The following is a 19,562-nucleotide window of genomic DNA, read 5'->3' on the forward strand; positions in this document are numbered from 1 at the left end:
GGTTGTTAAGCGGCATGCCAGAGACCGTGTTTTCATCAGACCACCATGAATCTTACAGGAGACGCAGTTGCAACTGCCCCCATTCCTCTTGCTTTCTTTCTCCACCTCTTTTATTAGACTGTGTCAATTTTCTGCGGTTTCTATATTGGTGCGTGGTTAGGGTCCAGCTATTGAAGCTACGGCACGTACTCTCCAAAAACACATTCCCGTGGCCACATCGTGCTATTCTTGACCTTAGCACTGCTTAGCAATTACTTATACAATACACAGAGGACTGTATTGACGATGCTTCAAAGTAATCAAAAAGTATCTTTTCATCTTCACATTCCTGTCGTTCATTTGTTGGTTGCGGTTTTGACAAACGTTCAAGCACCTGCTGAAATTACCAAGACATTAATCATTATGACTTTACAATTTACTGCAACACTTCATTATTCTTTGGCACACATGTTGCGTATGATTTCTAAAAGCACAAATTTAAAGTGTTCCAAGAAATACTACCTTTACACACACATGAAAAAAAAAAAAAAAAAAAAAAAACAGGACTGTAGTCAGACACACAGTGTGAGTTAGTCTCGCTTTTGTTACCTCTTTATATTTCAGGGAGCTCCTCATATATCTTATTATTCAAAGGCAATGTGCTTGCTGTAAACACTACCATACAAAATGAATGTTGATACTTTGTCATCACAAAGCCTACATTATTGTTTGGAGGAAACAAGGAGGTATTCATTTAGGCTGATGATATGAAATCACTTCATGGTGCGTGCATGTGAGCATGTGTAAGGTTGCGAAAAAGTGTCCGATATATAATTTCGAATAGCGTGCGTGTGTGTGTGAGAGAGATACTCACAGTGTCTCCAGACTGTGTAAACCTTCAAAGCATCTTGAGCCCATGCTCTGGATGCGATTGTTGTGGAGATGCCTGAAAAAAAAAAAAAAAAGGCAGAAATTACTGCAAACATCATCTCTTTGCTCTCCATCACCGGAACAAATCGGGTCTCGGGTGAATTGAGACGCTCAGCAAACACAACGAGACGCCACCACTTACAACACGACGAGGGCCGAGAGGTTGGTAAACGCGTAATCTGGGATGTGCGCGATCTGGTTGAGGGCCAGCGTCATGGCCTGCAAGGAGGGCAGTGAGTCCAGGGCCATCACTGGGATCTCCGTTAGCGAGTTGTCGTCCAGCCACAGGTGCCTTAGAGAGCGCACGCCTCTGAAGGCCTCCGCCGGAATCGCAGACAGCAGGTTAGCATCAAGACGCCTGCAGGGTGAGAGGAACTGAGCTTAGCGAGATAATCACCGTGTACAGTTTGATCGCTCCTGTGCAGTTGTGCCTGTGCTTATGTGTGCATTAGTGGTTGAGTGTCGTGGCGCTGAAACACTTGGGCTTACGGGAAGGTTATTATGAGAATTACAAGTGCTTTATACTCCTTCTTTCATCTTCGCTGCAGCTTCTTAGAAGCTCCTCATTATGATTTATTCCCATGCTAAATAAGCCATGTCAAGCTTTACCAGCACAGACATGTATAAAATGTAGGATGAGAAAAACTCAGACGCAAACACGCAGGAACGACTGAGGCGAGTCTGCTTTATCAGTCTTCTTCCTTTTACGTTGTAAAGCTTTCTTCCTCTCCTCCACCTTCATTCTTTCTTGTAGCTAATGAAGCTATGACAGTGGACAGACACACATGTGCTCTCGAACATGCACTTTCGGCTCTTCAACCATACAGAACCTAACAAACCTTTGTCCCCTCTCTCCCCCAGTTCCCTAAACCCACGGGCGATGAGTGTGGACACACACCTCACGTAAATACACACATGCATACACACTGTCGATAGTGATGAATGATCCCCTCAGGGCAGAGTTGACAAGCTGAGACCACTTCCTCTTGCTATTCTTCTTTCCTTGGCCCTTCATACTCATTCATTAATCTCCTTTTCCTCCCTCTGGCCCCTCTCACACTCACATTTTGTTTCTTGCGTCTTCATTGATGCACTCCCAGCCGCTGCGAGCCCCCTTCGCATCTCAGTCCTTAACTCTTGTTCGTCTTTCAAACATCCTCCCGTATCAATCTTCCCCCGAGGTTCTTTGATTCTAGCGCTACGGCTCCTCCTCACCCTCCTCGCCCCTCGGAGGCTTCACCAAACAAAGAGCATCATCAAAGTAAAATCTGAACTTGAACTCTGGACTTGTCTCCTCGGGGGGAAATTTCCATCAGGAAAAACAACTGTATACACTGGCAGATGCTCGCACACAGAGAGACCCCCCCCCCAAGCGCACACGTACGTAAATACTTGTGAATGTGTGCACGCGCGCGCACACGTGCACATTTTTGCGATCCCTCCTAAGCATTCTCTTTTTACTGTGTTAAACATCGTCCCTGGGCATCCTGTTTTCCAAGTGTGGACATTGTTTGTCCATGACCCGAATCGCAGGATGAAAGCTGCGGAAGGCCCTTCAGCTTTCTGGGTTTCTTCTCCAGGGCAGAATAATAATTGCTCCTTTGGGTGGACCTGCCAGATCTCTAGAAGGTCCAGACAGGAGCCAATAAAGCAGACTATTTCCTGTCCGTCACAACATCAAAGTCCGACGTACGATTACTGGAGTGAGAAGTAGAGGCAGAAAGAGGAAGACTCCTAAATGATCCAGGAGGTCTCGGGGCCTGCCTCTACTGGCTCAGTTCTCCAGATGGCAGAAATCTGAAATAACGGGGGAACTCAGAGCACCACGATTCACTGCCAATGAGTCAAATCTCTTAAAAACAGGTTTACTCGGATTAAAAGCTGTTTGTGGAACTCATCCGCGGTGATTATGCTTCCTTACCAATGGGTTGGGTTCCCAAAACACGGTTGTCTGTTTAGGATGGCACCAATCTCAAAAACAGCACTCGCACTGTGTTGTAATCATCCTCTTCCAAAGGGTGAGACTAATTTCTTTAATCAGTTCCTCAACTGACAAAATGATTGGTGTCTGAGATTTACTCACGATTTATTTAGGATAATCGCTTCCTTTATGCATTTATACCAATTTGAGATCCGTGTGCTGACTCAGTTGCCGCGTCTCCTTGTTTTTAACCTGGTGTGTTTTAATGTCGGTGAGAGGCGCCGACGAGCTTCGCTCTCCAAAGCCTTTCCAGTTATCTCTCTCCACTGAGCTTATCATTACTATAATGACAAGGTGCGTTCCCGTGCACCGGCTCTGTGTGGACGTGCGCGCGTGTTTTTCATTTCACGAGAGGATCTCTATCTGGGAAAAAAAAGCTTGAGAGGACCACACATATGCTGTTGGCTGATCACACACACACACACACACACACACACACACACACACACAGACTGAAGACAGCCGTCATCATGACAGTTGTTAATTCAGACATGAGGACAGCCCGAGCCGGAGCCGGAGCGCCTGCCCGTATGTACATTACATGTGCACAGATGTGTGCGAGCAGGGCTTGCCTTATACCAGACGGGGGAAAACGCTGTAGGTGGTAGAGGAGCTACATGTGCGCGGGCCTGCTACGCTACGGCTCCAGCAATTTCTGCGTGATGAAGGGAACGGCTTTATGGATATTTACAAAGAGTTATTAATTCGGAAAGCAGAGATGTGGAGTGCGTGTGCGGTAGAGGCTTGGGGAGAGGAGTGCGGGAATTAAAGATGAGGTGGTCCACACGCACACACATATGCACGCATACGTACGCTGACCCCCACAGATTAGACAATTAAGCCACCAAACACTCTCATTAGCCAGAGGGATATCGGTGTGGGTGGTGGGAGAAGAGTGGAGGAGTAGGAGTGGAGGAGGAAGAGAGGGGGAATTGATGGAAAATGGGGTTGTTTCACAGCTCATTGGAGATGCTCTCCCTGGCCTGCAGTGTCTGCTGTTTCCCTCATGGCTTCCAGATGCTACCATGAACTACGCTGACACAATCAGGCTGTGACTCTTACCGTCAGGCAGTGCGGCGCTGAACGCAGAGCTATTGCAGCCAGAGTTGGGGTCTGGTCTGTAATTTGTCAGCGGTACACTATACCTGCACTGCGGTCAGAGCCGCGATGCGTGGGTGGCCACGGGGATGTTTCATTCCCCCCGCTGGATGAGGTAGCATGAGTAGCATGATTAGTGTGTGTACAGCATGTGCGTTAAAGACTCACAAGGACAGGAGGTTGGGTAGGTCCCACGGAGCATCATCAGGAAGTCTCTCCAGCTGGTTGTTCTGCAGCATCCTAGAAGGCATACATAGAAGCAGTCGATTACGAGTGTCGGAGCCTATAGCTGATTTAGTGTATGCGGTGTGTGTGTGTGTGTGTGTGTGTGAGTGCACGTCAGGCAGAACAAATAATTCCGCAGTGAGGGAAATCCGACACAAGGAAGGAAAGGGCCAGTGAAAGCTTGAAGAGAAGCAGAGAATGAAGGGCAGAGGGAAAGAGAAAGAGAAGCTCCTTGGGTGGGCTGCTGATGTCATTTTCAGGAGAATGGAGCAAAAACAAAGAGGAAGTGCGGAACAAACAATAGTCCTCTCTTTCTTCGCCCTCCTTTGCATCTCTCTATCTTTCTCTCTTTCTTTAAAGATTTTTATCAAGAACAGTCGACTGAAATTAACTCACTGGGCGTGTAGTACCCAGTGTGGCGCTCAGCGGCACCGTTATGCCTTCATTATCACATATTGCGGCCCTCGCGTCAGAACAGTGGCTAAATATCTGTAATGGCTATACCATGCAATAATCTTTGGTCTCTTCTTTGCAAGTGTAAAATGCTCTGTGGCCAAGTTTCAAGATGGAAACTTTATTTCCTATGTTTATTTACGTGGCTCAGTGTATCAAATGCTTCCATAGTGCAGCGCATTTCATAATGGACCTCCGTATGATTGATTGTTTTAATGCAAAAACGTGCCTCTCTGTTTTGAAAGGAACAGAGGGAAGTTTCCACTGTGGTGGAGATGCCATGATAAATACACTGAACTGAATCTTTTCCTGTTTTAAAGAAATTCCCACCGGGGAGCTTCGCTGCGCTGCACTCCGGGTTCATAACCTTCTCTGTGCTCATGTGTGACTGTGTGTATGAGAATCAGCGGGGGACCTTACGGTTACCCTGCACGAGATCGGCGGTACGGTTTCTGATTGACAGGGCCCGACTTTCACCGATACATTAAGAAAGGAAACCGACAGCTCGGCTGCTCTGTGGTCAAAGAGACCATCCGACGTCTACTGTGTTGCAACAGTATGAGGTATGAATACATTCAGACGTGCATTACTTTTGGATTTGTGCGTCCTTCCGCAGCGGTGACACAATATCCCGCGACTGTCTGTGAAGATTAAGTCGTGTTCTTGGTAATTCCCCGGATTCCCTCAAATTGCAAACCACAGTTTGCTAGCTGAGTTTATGTTCTGTGGCATTGCTGCCCAAGTGTTTCTCAGCCAGAGTCCAAAGGGATTTCAGTCCATTGCCAGTGGTCACAAAAATACTCCTTGAAACCCTTGTCTTGCACCCACGTGAAATGTGACGCCGCGCTCGCAAAGTCAGAAGGTACCATGTTTTTTTTGGGGTTTTTTTACGGTTGCTTTACACCTTTTTGTAATTTAACACTTCACGGCAGCTCTGACAGTTGGTGGCCGTGGATCGTAAGGCCGTGAACACAGTTCGAGGAGTGGGGGCGTTAAGAGAACAGCTTTGCATGTGGTTCTTAAGTGACTTTTTGTCACTTGCTGTAATCTCGGTGGGTGGTGTGGCTGGGAGGTCCCTCGCGCGTTACACCTGTGAGTGTGTGCACATGTGTGTGTGTGTGTATCATGCAACCGAAACAGGGCATGTTTAGGAATGAGGGAGCTGCAAGCAGTGCACGTCTCCCCCAGCCCCATAAACTTTAACTGCAGTTAATGATGCATAGCGTGTGTGTTTTATTCAAGACGAGAGGACAACTCCACCCCCCCGACCCCCACCGAAACATTGGAGTGGAACAACCCACAGTTGCTGAGCCGGGGTGAGGACTAAACCACCGGAGTGGGATAGGTGAGAGGGAAAGGGGAGGTTACTCACAGAACTTTGAGGTTGTGGAGACCTTGAAGAGCGTGGCCCGAGATATACCTCAGCTGATTCCCCGAGATACGCCTGAAAGAGAAACATAGACTGTAAGAGCATGAAAACATAAAAAAAATAAAAATAATAATTAAATATGGTCACACACATAAAAAATGTACAAGCCTCATAGGAGAATCATTGCCTCTTACTTTATTCAAAGTTTTTGGATTAAGATGAGGTATGACTTCATCCTGGAGTCACTGCTTTGGGGTTACTTTTGGGGCAGTATGCAAATAACAATATTCTATTCCCTTCAGTGTGGTTACTATTGGCCCAGAGCACACCCTGAAACCTTAACCAGTCCTGGGAGCCCTGATGAGTGAGTAAAGACTGAATTGAATGAGACTGAGAGTGGGTCAACAAGTGCAGTGCGTTAGCGTATGCGCACATGTGAGCGTGTTTATATGCATACGGTAAGGTGTATACTATATACGTGCACACAAACACATGTGTGCGGCGCGAATGCGTGCGCTAATTTCCATGTCCTTGAGGTAAATTGGACCCAATCTGAGGGGCCTTGAGGACAGCAACGGAGAGAAACCACACACATTCACACAGGCAATCCAATCAGTTTGTTTATCAAACACAGCACCTAATGGTCATTTGTGAGTGTGTATAAGATGTCCAAATAAATAACATTCTGTCCAACAGCCCTAACTCTCAAGGTCACAAGCTGGAAGCACAGTTTAAACACAGATTTGCTCTTCACTGCTCAAGACCACCCACTTTTATTAAACACACACACAAGTTAAAAGTTAGTCATTGGCACCCTCCTCCACCTCGCACTGTTGCTGTCTAGGTGACATTCTCCTGACATTTTGGCTTTATGCTAATCAGCCTCCCTCTGGCAAACTTGTGCTACCAGTGCCAGGATATTGAAATATTAATATAGAGCGCAGTCAGCCTTTTCCAAGCCACGATCATCCAGATGGTAATGGACGAGGGCTCCCCGCAAACTCCCTCTGACATCCGATACTCATCATGTCTCAGTCATATTACTGCGCAGTGGCAAACCGCGCTACCCTGCCCACGCCTGCCAAATCTCACACTCAATTCCGTTTAGAAATCTTATGGAGCTCGTATTTATCAACACAAACACACACACACACACACACACACACACACACAGAAGAACGCCCACATCAGCATACTAGACTCAAAACGCACTGATCGTTATCCAAGCTATCGTGGGGCCATTTAGTCGTGTCTCTCAAACCGCAGTCAAAACTCATTGACACACACACACACACACACACACACACACACACACACACACACTGCCTCAATATCGATTTCACGAAATGAAAGACATGTGACGGACAGCTGCTCCGTAGTGACTGAAGCTGACCCTGCAAATCATTTCCTGTTTCAAGGTAAATGAGGTTTGCCCTTCGATCTGATTTTCACTCACATAGAAGCTTGTGCCCACTTGCTTTTTCTCTCCGGGACAATGGGTCTGATACTTCAATACTGCTTCGGGTTTCCACTATTGCACAAGTTGCTCACTTGGGACCGTTTCAATAGCTACTTTTCCAGATGTAACAGTTTCAGTAGGCTTTGCTGAGGTAGTGACACCAGTACAATACATCTAAGTCAATTTCTCCAAACACCTCTAAGTGCCTTCTTTTGATTTCTTTTCAGGCGCAGTGATTAGTTACAGACGCTGTGGAAAAAAAAAGATATAGGTAGCAATTAAGAAAAATAAATGTCTTTTCTATGAGGGGATTAGCAGCGCCAGTAATCCAGAGTTTTAGAAAACAAACTTTGTAGTTAAGGCATGGCATGATGTACATGTCCTATTGCCAACCCAGCCTTTCTCTATTAACTGCACCAATGGAGCCAAAGCACCATTAGAGGGAAATCTTGTTTTGTTTTGTTTTTTTTTCTCGCAGTCTTCATTTGTCAGATGGATAATTATGTTGAAAGTGAAGATGGATATTGAAAAAGGAAAAAAAGCTCTTGATAGACATCAACAGAGCCCCGGCAGTTGCCATTGACCAACTGTTTCCATGATATCAGTGCGTGTCTTTGTGTGTAAATGATTGTACGTATGAGTGAATGTTCCACACTTAGTCTCCTATTCGTTCCACATCAATCTCATTCTAATGAAAGGCGCCTTGCTCTTGTCAAACCATGGCTCCAACTGTTTTTTCTTTTAATTTGATTTGGGGATTGTCAGAATTGTTCTTGGCCCCCGTGCTGCACAGATAAAAATTCCACCTCGACATAATTCAGCTCTATTGAAATGATTCATAGGTAAAACAACAGAGGCCTGCGTGGTTCCAACGCATGAAGACGAGAAATGGGAGGAAGGTGAGACCACCCTGTTATCGGTGCTGATCAGTGAGGGCTTTACTGAAGCATACCAACTGCTGATTATCCTATGTATCACTATGTTCTATTGCCGCGAAATCATAAACAAGACGAGAGATTAAAGACCCGGAGAACAAAGACGGCATCATATTTTCGGGATCCTATCTCAGGTAGTGATAGCCATAGTGGCAGCAGGGCCGGGGTGCCTGATAGGCGTCAGTGATGAAAGGAGCAGGAGAGGATAAACAGGTCTTATCAGAGAGAAAAAGATTTGTGCGTGGGTTTTTTTCCGCAAGTACATGTGCATGTATGACCTTGTACACCCTCGGCCCATCAATAGAAATGTTCCGGGGCTGAGTGATTGACACTCCCGGTTCCTCCTGGATCTGAGGACCCACCACTTAACCTGCCATTAACCTCTGGGAATGAAGGCGTAAAATAAAGACATGTGGAGCCTTTGTGTGTGTGGCTACGTGTTTGGGGGAGTGAAATAGACATGCACGCAAAAACAATTTTGGCAGCGCTAGAAAGAAAAGCCTTAATTGACCTAGATAGTCCCAGCTGTGTGGTGCACCTGGAGCATCAAGACAGCCAATATTCTAACCTCTTAGCACTCACCTACGTCATACTCCTGGCCTATCAGGAGACAATCTTATCACAGAGAGGTAGACAAGCAGGGCAGCATTAGCTCCCACTCACCACTTCTCTCCTCATACATTTGGGTTTAATTTGCGTGATAGTCAGAGAGCGCTGGAGAAGCCTGGGTAGATGGATATTCCAGAGCTGGGGGAAATTACCGAAGATGAGCTTGGAGTTAGTGTATTGGAATTTCAGTTTTTAGCTGATAGCAGGAGCTAGCACCGTACTCTCATTTGCTTAAGATGTCAATTCCGTACCTCAAAAGAGGCCAAGCCAGCCACGATAAGGCGTCAAATTGTTACGCCTGTCGGGCCACTTGGAAAGGTCTCATTTCCTCTCTGTAATTTGGTAGTGATTGACGGCTGCAGATAATGATGAGTATCAGAGACTCGACCCAAAACGGCTGATTACGAGTCAAAGGCACGAGGTAGAGTGAAATGTGATCTCTGGAGGTACAAACGGCACGGACTTTGATAATGATGATGATAGGCTGGAAGCACTGTCGCCTTCTAAAGTGGTTTCCGGGAAGAACTTCTCAGGGAGTAGTTTCACCTGATACCATCCTGTGCTGGTTCCAAGTTTGAAATTTGACCACAAATAGATAGCGCATCTTTGATATCAGAGCGGAACATCTGAAGAGAGGGGATGTCTTTGATATGCCAGGTAGTTGAGTAACCAGTCTTGGACTGTGTACCGGAGTGTGGCCGTTGCTGCCCTCTCATTAATCCGTAGACACGCTGTCTGGCTCTCAGGCGCTTCTCTTTGCGCTGCTTCTGGCATGGCGTCCGCTCGCAGGTTTACGTGTTTGAATTAAGAGGCAATTCACTGATCAAAGTGTTAAATGAGAGCTTAATAAGAGGGACCTTAGATCAATGGAATAAAGTATAGAAATAAAGAGTTAAAGAAAGGGCTGGAGGGAGGGGCAATTACACTTATATCTCATTATCGATATCAATGCCGTGGTGAATCAAAGCGAGGTTCAGCCAGGCGAGATTTGCTACCTGCTTTGCGAGTGTTCGTGCCTTTGTGTGTCCTCACTCGAGGTTCAAAGAGATTAGCCGTTTGCACTCTGAAACCACGGAGGCGAGAGGTGAGGCTCAGATTGACACATTTTAAGGGCTTCTCAGGGATACTCTGTCGCTCGTAAGAGTTTACTCCTTCTCTTCCCTATAGTGTAAACCAAGATGAAAGTTGGACCACTGCCACAAGCGGATTTGTTTTGGTTCGTAAGAACACAGAGAGCACAGAGAGGGGGGAAAAAGTCAGAAAACTATCAAAGGCGGCGACTGCAGCTTTGCAATAGCCTGCAGAAATATGGAGATGGGGGGCTGTAGAAATGAATTGGAAGGGAGGGAGACGGGAGGAGGGGGAGGAGGAGGAGGAGGAGGAAGGGCAGGCGGTGAAGTTGAGCCCAACATCAAACAATTTATCACTCTACCAGTCACAACATGCCTGTCTCCTGCCTTTCCCTGTGCTACCAACCAGCGCCATGGACCCACATCAAAAGCTGCCTCTCTCAAACCAACACTGTTTGTGTTTAGAGCCTCCGTTTGTTTTTCTAAGTTGTTGTAATTATTATCTGTTCGCCATAACCTGCTATGCTCCATCTCGCTAAACCTTCCGGACAGGAACGGATGATAGAATGTGCTTTTCCCCCGCCTTGGAACGTCATTCTCATCTCAGCACATCTCCAGAAATGGTCAGCAGGCTACAGAAATTGGCTTTAAGGCAAGAACATCCTCCTTGGAAGGGTTACAAAGCGGCAGAATGTCTCCATAAAGTGTCTGAACTTGAGAGCGATGCAGGCGAAGCGAGATCAATGGGGCCGTAAAACACTGGGAGGATTGTCTCCTGACAAACACCGAAGGTGGAACTGCATCCAAGACCCCCACCTCCCATTTCCCCAGTGTAGGCAAATGTCAGCCTCAATGTTCAGCATCACTCTGTACTGTATGGTTCTCATTATTAGGCCGATAGCAATATCTGACCTTTTATAGTTGTTGTTTTTTTTATGACAGCAAAGGTTGAGATCAGCAGTTCAATAAACTACAGCAAATCAAAGGCTGGAATTCAATGTTCAGGCGTCAGGGTGTCACAAAATTTCATTGCTCGGCTCCGTCCTGCTATTCAGACTCAGTCGGAGCGCGACTGAGAGCGAACCGAGCTGTTACCCGGCTAACCTTTTGCTTTCACCGTCATTAGCTCATGCCTCACAGGCCGCAGCTGCGAGAATTAGCAAAGAAAACAGCGGCCCGTTCAAAAACACTCCGAGCAGACGCGTGCATTTCAGGGTCCAGAGGTAAAATAATCACGCGAAGACTGACACGAAGACTGACACGCGCACGCAAAAACCCGGAGGGCAAATCTGCGGGCGGCTTTTGTCAGACCGAGACTTAGCCAAATTCTGCTGGATGGTCAGATCGGATAATGGTGAGGTTGAGTCACGGTGCGTTCGAAATATTTTGCAAACGTGCCGTGCCGTGTCCTGTTTCATCAGCACTTGTAGAACGAAACCAGGACTTCCCTGATTGCCGAGCGAACTGTATCTGTAGCGCATTTTTATTTCCACGGAGATATTTCATATGTCGTCATATGTTGTTTGCACATTTGCACAATTATATTTTTTACCAGCCATGAGATGTTTATTAGAATTGTTGTTTTATGGCACCAACATGAAAATGTTTTCGTTGACAGGACTCCTTAATTTTATATATATATATGTGTATATATATATGAAAAGAAAAACTGCATTTTTCCCTGTGGGCCCATCCTGAAGTTCTCCTATAGCCACCGTTTGTGTTGGCAATGGTTCGTGTCTACGTGTGCACCGCTCCTGCTGAGCTGTCCAGCTGAGCTGAAGTCAGGGAGGGCAAGGAAGCAGAGTCTTGGATGCTGAGCAGAGAACCTGCTCCGTAAATACTTTAAAGACCGTATATTCGCTCTCTGAGAGAATATCGGGTTGCGTTCGCTTCCCTCTTTTGTGCAGCCGTCCCGGGATCTCCTAGCGTATTGCTGCAGGCAGTTTCTTGGTAGGAGAGATCAGAGGGAGGCCAGAAACATCAACCCCGCCGCTGAGGTCTGTGCGTATCACCCACTCGGGGAATTGCTGTTTCTTTTCGTGTGTGAGCTGTGACAATAGAGGTTCGTTTGCCGAGTGTGGGCCGACGTTTTTTTTGTACTCACAGTTCCGATAACAGGTGCAGGCGGTGGAAGGCTCTGGGCTGGATCTCACTGATGTTGTTCATGCTCAGGTCCCTTGAGAGAGAAAATGGAGAGCGTTAAAGTATAAATCAACGTATGGGCCGTTGATGCTTTTTGAAGGTGCTCGGCACACGTAAAGTTACAAATGTTTAGAATGCATTTTTCACATGGCAATCTATCATGGAGAGCATAGGGAGTAGGACGCAGGAAGAGGTTAGAGGGTTAGGTAGAGAGGTTGGAGGACGAAAGGGAGGAGAGGGAGATGTAGAGAATTTTCCCCAATGAATCATTGTTGGGCAGCTGTAATTTCCTCCTCGTCCCAGTGACTCGTTCTCTTTTCCAGATGTCTCACTAAACTTTCTCTCAGATCTGACCCCTTCATATCTCTCCCTCTCCCTCTCTCTCTCTCTCCTCCTTCTTCCCCCCGCGGTCTCTTGTCTTCTCTTTTTCTTACTCAGGTTTCTCAGGAGACCTCCTCCTTCCCTCTTTTGTTCATCGCCTCAGCGTAGACACAGTCCATTTCACTGCCTCTCTGACACACACACTCTGACGTGAGAGGGTGTGTTGGGGGGGTGGGGGGGGGGGTGAGTGTTGACGCAGCTGCGATGCAGTGAAACGGGGAGAGGTGCAGGATGCTGGGACGCGAGCACGCACGGACACACACACGCACACGCACATGTTCAACACACCTAACTTTTTTCTTTTTTAACACTTAGGAACAACTTATGTGTCAGTCTCTGGTAGAAAACATATATAACCTTGTGGCCTCAGTCATGTAAGGTCATCTCTTTGATAAACACAATGAAAGCAAGGAGGTGTTGCGTCACCCCTGCTTCGCTTTCACGGCCCTTGGGGTCTTGCATGACTCTTCAAGAGCGGGGCTTGCATCTGCATGTGTGCCTGTGTGTGTGCATGTGTGTGTGCATGTGTGTGTGTGTGTGTGTACATGACACTAACCATTGCTCATAAAGCCAGACCACCGGGCTAGCAAGTGTAAACTGTGCTCTCAGAAGCCCTTCGCAGTTGGGAGTTTTGACACACGGGTTGTTTGTTTGTCAAGTCAGCCAAGCTGACAGGGGGGCTGGACTGATCTGTCCTCAGGCACGATCCATATCCAGCTTCGGGGAGATGTGGAAAAAACTCTGCATGGCAATGCTCTGGTTCAAAAAAAAAAAAAAAAATGGGTAGGCTGTCATAATCAGCAGACCAGACAAATTCAGGATGCCAGGAGCTTGGTACCACTTCAAGGATAACATTTAGCATCGGGCGATGGGATGTGGTCAGAAAACTGTCACTTGGAGTGGGGAGGTGTGTTCTCACCATGTGGTGAGCTTGCGAATGCAGCCGCTGCCTTTCGCCAAGAAATTTAGTAGGTCAGATAATTATGTATCCCTTTTACAGCATGTGCTGACATTGAATATTTTGTTATGAGAGCATAATAATGGTAAGTTAGTTTCCTTGCACGGTAATTTGCTGTTACAATTGCCCCCCTCTTGGGAGGTCTGACTGCAGAGAGAGGGGTTCAAACTGTTACCCAAGGACACACGCGGGGCGGATGCTTTCGATCCGTGATTTAGATGTAAACGGCTGATACTTTACTGACACTTACTGTAACTATAGAGAACTTTTACATTACATTTGTGTTTTGTTCTTGCATTTGATGAACATGTTTCTTTATTGTTTGGATTGCACATCATATATTGCTTGCCGCAGAGGAATTATTAGCAGCTGATAATGAAACTTCAGCAACACACAGTGCATAGAGCAAATTTATTCCTAGACCTGCGTGTTTCAGCTTGTGGCATTCATCGAGGTCACTCTAAAACATTTTAATAAAAAGAAACAGATGTCCTTGCTAAAATATTATAAGGTAGCGAATAACATTGGAGAATAAGGTGAATAAGACAAGGTGTCACTAAATGTTTAAGGATATTTATCCCGTGTGTGTATAAACCACGCCATGCTGTGCTTACAGTGAAAACCAAACACCCTAAATATAACGGCTTCATTACAAGCTCTTATCAGCTGATAGAGTTATACATCAATTTATATTCAAAATACACACGTGAACTAACAAATGAGTAGTAAATACAACATTTTAACCGTGAACACCGCAGGACTTATTACTCATCGTAAATAACAGGTGGACTAGTTCAGTAAATTTAAACAACTTTTGTTTTTTCTTACTTTTCCCAAACACTACTGATCAGACATATGAGAAATGTTTTTTATCGCACCTTCAAACCCATGAAAATAAAATCAGGAATTCCAGATCAGCAGTGATTAGTTGAAGCTGAACATGTCTTACTTGAACTACAGCATCTATTGCTATTAAAGTATGCGGCGTCACCATGCCAAGACAAAAAAGAACTCCCTGAAATCTCGAGATAAAAAAAAGGATCAGCTAGTTCATAACTCTTTCAGCTCTTAAGGTCAAAAACGTATTTTATGTATGCTATCGAAAAGAGATTAGACAAATTTGACTTTCATGGCAGGCGTTCCTTTCGCAGTCCTAAGATCGAAAGTGCAGTTCGCCAGCAAACATATAAACAAGCCTGTTATAATAATGTGTTCTGGGCAGACGGATCAAAGGTAGCTGTTAGGACACAGTAACAGAAGGCATTTTTGGCACGGGCCAAAAGCGGCTTTTACGGTGAATAACCCTTATACCAACTGTGAAACGTGGTGGTGGAAATGTTATGGTTTGGGGTCGCTTCGCTGCCTCTGGGCAGACTGCAGTCACTGATTTAATTCTGTATCATATCAAAGAATGTTTGAAGATAGTGTGAGGCCATCTGTCTGAAAGTTGAAGCTGAACAGAAATTGGACCTTTCAGTGGGACAATGATCCTAAACACACAAGCAAATCCACAAAGGACTGGCTCACAAAGAATAAATGGTGGGTAGATTTGAATCTCATCAAAATGTTGTTGGGGGATTTGAAACGGACAGTGCATGCAAGCAAACCCTCAAACATCTTGCAACCGAATGCATTTTGCATGGAAGAGCGGTCAAAAATGTCAGCAAGCAGGCTGGTCACGGACCGGTGGACAATTATGTAAAATGGATACAAGAAGTTATTTCTGCAATATTACATCTATTTACATTCCTGTTAAACGACTGGAAAATCTGCCTTTATGTGTGGGCATAGTATCCAAAGGAACAAATGTTATGGTTATCCAAGTATGTTTAAAAAAAAAAAGCCAACTATTTCCATGGGATGTGCTTTCTCACTTCTCTGCATGCTTCATGTTTGTCATGTTATTTGCTTTGGCGTGCGGGGCTCAAACTGTAATTTTTAAAATGAACAAACAATTAGCGCCAGATTAAAGGCAGAGGTAAATAGGAGCGACATCAAGGTTGCCGTGGGGATGACGCAGCAAGCGGCAACAGCAAACCGGTTGACGTAATCAGGATTGGGTGACATCATGCGCCACGCGGGGAGCGTGTGAGGGGCCTCGGCGAACAATAGACATACACACCTTAATCCTACTCAGTGTCAGTGTACCGATATTATGCTGAGAAAAATATTTATTGGAACATTCGGGAGGGGTCATTAAAACATCGCACACACACACACACACGCGCTCCCAGCTTCTGGGGATGCGCCCACAGATGGAGACAGCTCTCCATTATCTGGTCCTGATTAAAGAAGCCATAAACAAACGTTGTGTGAAGTCCATAACAGCGGGCTCACTCAGACAGAATAAACACGTAGCAATGGAGAGAGAAAATGTTTAAAAATAAAGACACACACTGGTGAGTCATGGGGAAAGGTTGAATGCAGCTCAACTCGGCTGTGCTCTCCAACGAGCTCATTGGGAAGCCGGCGAAGGCAGGGGGAGAGAGAGAGAAAGAGAAGGAGAGAGAGACATTTCTGCTGCGCAGGCCAAGGCCTCCGCTGACAACTTGACGTATCGTTGGAAGGCACTGTGCTATGGCTTGTTTTTAAAATCAAATAACAGCTGTGGCTTTTTTAAACCATGATAATTATGATTGATGACTACCACATGTGCATTGTGTCGGCTGGCGCTGTGACGTGCAGATATTTTCAGCGCAAATAAACGGCCGCAAAAAAAGAAATGAGAAAGGGAGCGCTTAAAGATTTCGCAGGCTCCGCGGCGAATGGGAGTTTCACAATTAGGACCGGGCTCTCTGTGCCCCCCGTTTTATGGGCATCTCTAATGTGTGTGTGTGTGTGTGTGTTTGGAGCAAGAGAAAGGGGGAAGACGGAGTGCAAGTGCCTCGGTATCTGTGTGGCTATATTTTTCGCCATTTATAGGTGGCTGCGGTGCGTGTGGTGAGATGTCTGTCGCTCATTTTCACACCCCTATTGTTTTCCAGTGAGCCTGCAGATGTGGCGGGCACAGTCCCCGGTCGCGCTTCTCACCACATCACACGCGGGACGCCGTTGGGGCACGGAGACGAGCTGCAGCGCGGCTCCGCGTGTTTGTGTGTGGGCGACTGCAGGGTGGGAGTCTGCACGGTTTCTTTCTCTTTACTTTGTCACGCGGCCGATCAACAGGGAGCTGCCCCGTCTCGGCCTCCTTGGCGGCGTCAGGGGAAGCGGCCCAACGCATCTCCGCCGGGCGAGGCGCGCAGGCCGTCGCCTCCCCTCAGATCTCCTCCCCGGTGCTGAGTGATGAATTAAAGAGTCATCAGCAGCGTTTGGAGCAGGCGAAGCCGACACAGAGAGCCGCGCTCATCAACAAACACACTCACAAATGTGCCTCTTAACAGTTCCTTTTATCCCCCCCTCCCCGGTTTCTCCGGATCTGCAGAATGACGGACAAAGCCCCCAGTGATCCCTTTCTGTTTCCCTGAGGAGGAATTAAATTTTCATGTGCGTGCGTGCAGTTTTTGTGTCTTCAGCACAGTAGCGTGTGTAAAATCGCGGCCAGCGTTGCAGCAATTTGAGGGGAGGGGAGAAAAAAAAGAGAAAGAAATTGACATTTTTCCATTCCTCTATGGTTCTGCGATTTGCTGATACACAATGTGCTCTGATAGATCGCTCAGTTGTTGCTCTCCAGAGTGTGTATCTGTATCCCCGTGTGCATGTGAATGTAAGAGAGGAGGGTTTGGCATGGGAAGAAAGGTAAAGCGCTGGGTATTCAACTGCTTTACGCTGTGATTGATAGAGTAACCATGGCAAGGAGCATGTCTTAAGGGAGGAACGGAAGCATGAAGAAGCAGAGGTACATTTCCATTCATCAGCCTTGGCCCTTTCACTCCCCTCTGTCTTATGCCACTCTATCGCTCCTTCTCTCCCCATCTCTGTTTCAAATTTCAATCGGAGCGTAGGCTTACACAGTCCTGTACTTACAATAATGTGATTTATCATATTTCCTCCTCGCCGTCAACAGAACTACTGAAGTATGTTATCGGCTCTGTGATCAAAGGCAGCGTGTGAGGGGGTGTGAATGTGCCCCTAGCTCCATTGTAGCCAATATCAAACTGGAAGCGTTTCCGACAAGAGCTGGTGATTTAGCACGGCAAAACAACTAGCCACATCATATGAAAACCTCCCCTGTTTATGCTGGGAGTTATACACAAACACGCACCGGCTCAACATCAACACACACTCCGGGTGTTTTCGATGGACCACCCTGGTGAGTGAATGCACCCTCAGACCCTTAGACAGATGCGATCGTTTGTCAGGTGTCTGTTTGTAGCTTCAGTGCCGAAGTGTGTCAGTCACACAAAGCTGAGCGGAGAAGAGATGATTCGATACATTTCATTTTGGGGAAGTGCATTGTCCCGAGGTAACAAAGAAACTTGTAAAGAAATGCTTCAGCTGGCGCGCTGCAGGTACGGCACATGAAAACGTTGGCGTGTAAACACGCTCGCGCCGTTGCCCTTGAGAGTAGGGCCGGGCGTTATTCCGGCTCAAACCGAACACTGGTATTTCTTTTCATTATGATATGAACTTTTAATATACGGGCATACCGGTGTATTTGTATATAGGGTTCAGAAGGCCACGTCGCGAGACACTGTTTCAGACCGGACAGTTTTAAATGTAGCGCTTCTAAACGCACTGCGTCACTGCAAGGCGTGGTGAAGAAGACGGAAAGGTCTGAAAATTTTCTGGGGACAGACCCCGTCTTGGATGACCTGTCCCCCGGCTAAAGCCGTCCACGAAAATGTCCCCAATTTTAGCTTTTTATGAATGAGAAAAAAAAACTTGTTGCGCACAGACTCTCTTCCTCTTGATAAGATTCATTTTTTATTTTTTTTTTTTCCTCTGAAGTGAACATGTCCACATTTCCATTCCAGCAGTCAGTGCTAAAGCGAGGCCATGCAAACCTGTTTTACTTCTAGTGTGGGATTATTCTACAATATTTACTCATCATCACAGTAAAATAGCCCGCCCTTAATCACCCCTTCAACCAGTAGAAAATGTTGTGAACACGTCATTATGCGTGGAGAAAAATAAATAAATACCGTGATATCCCGTCAGAATTTTGAAAAATACCATGATCTACATTTTTCGTCATACCACCCAGCGCTACTCGAGAGTGATGTTTTTCTTGACTCTCTCGGTTCACCAGAGCCGTACCCTGAGGTCTTCCTCCTCACTTCCTCCTCGGCTCTCTCGCGCTTTCTCTCTTTTTGTCTTTCTTCTTTCCTCCGTGCCGATACCTTTCTCCCATGCTCAGGTGGAGACTCTTAGCAAACAGCCAATAATGCCGGTAAACTCTGCGCCTTTGAAGGCGGCTTATCCGAGAGGAACATTAGAGTAATAGATCTTTAGTGGAAATCAACAACCAGAGCCTTGCCCAGAGGGCAGGAGTTCCGCATTAGGGGTGCTTGGGCCACACCTTGACTGTCTTTGACTGTAACTATGACAGTAATGTCTTCAGTCGGATTCAGCCAGTCTGATCCTCTCCGCTTAGTTCTTTGAAACAGTTAAGGCATGATGAAAGAGGCTCTTTTATTCCACACAATGCAACTGGTAGTCAGTGCTTGGGCGCCGCCTTAAAGAGGGTCTAAATGGTTGTGTGCACTTTCTGTGTGTGTGTGTGTCAGAGAGAGAGCGCAGTGTGTGTGAATTGTATGCAAGGGTGAGGTCTAAGTGTGTTTGCTTTTTTTCTATCTGAATAGACTGACTGCTTTGGCATTCAGTTTCTCTCTCGGTCACACATGAGCTTGCACACACGCACGCACGCACACACACACACACATGCACACAAAGAGTCAGGAAGGAGGGCACAATGCCTCCTCCTTCCTCTAAAGATGTGTTTTTTTTTCTCCCTCTCTCCCAGACTTCCTGGGAGGGGTACACTGCCCTTTGTGTCCGAAGGCACTCTCTCTTTATCTTTCCCTCTCTTAT

At 46.4% G+C, this 19,562-nt stretch overlaps 1 protein-coding gene across 2 annotated transcripts in view; it reads right to left on the minus strand.

Annotated features, from left to right (window-relative positions):
• The window catches only part of LOC125011611 (leucine-rich repeat-containing G-protein coupled receptor 6), a 37,269-nt gene that overhangs the window by 8,697 nt on the left and 9,010 nt on the right, over nt 1-19,562 (minus strand). For both annotated transcript variants that reach the window (XM_047590828.1, XM_047590820.1), the window contains exons 2-6: nt 12,216-12,287; nt 6,039-6,110; nt 4,157-4,228; nt 1,052-1,267; nt 854-925 (exon numbers count right to left, since the gene is read on the minus strand). In XM_047590828.1, coding sequence (XP_047446784.1) covers nt 854-925; nt 1,052-1,267; nt 4,157-4,228; nt 6,039-6,110; nt 12,216-12,287 — 504 coding nt within the window. The remainder of the gene's footprint in view (nt 1-853; nt 926-1,051; nt 1,268-4,156; nt 4,229-6,038; nt 6,111-12,215; nt 12,288-19,562) is intronic.

This window comes from Mugil cephalus, chromosome 1 (genome assembly GCF_022458985.1).
Source record: "Mugil cephalus isolate CIBA_MC_2020 chromosome 1, CIBA_Mcephalus_1.1, whole genome shotgun sequence".
Taxonomy (NCBI): Eukaryota; Metazoa; Chordata; class Actinopteri; order Mugiliformes; family Mugilidae; genus Mugil; species Mugil cephalus.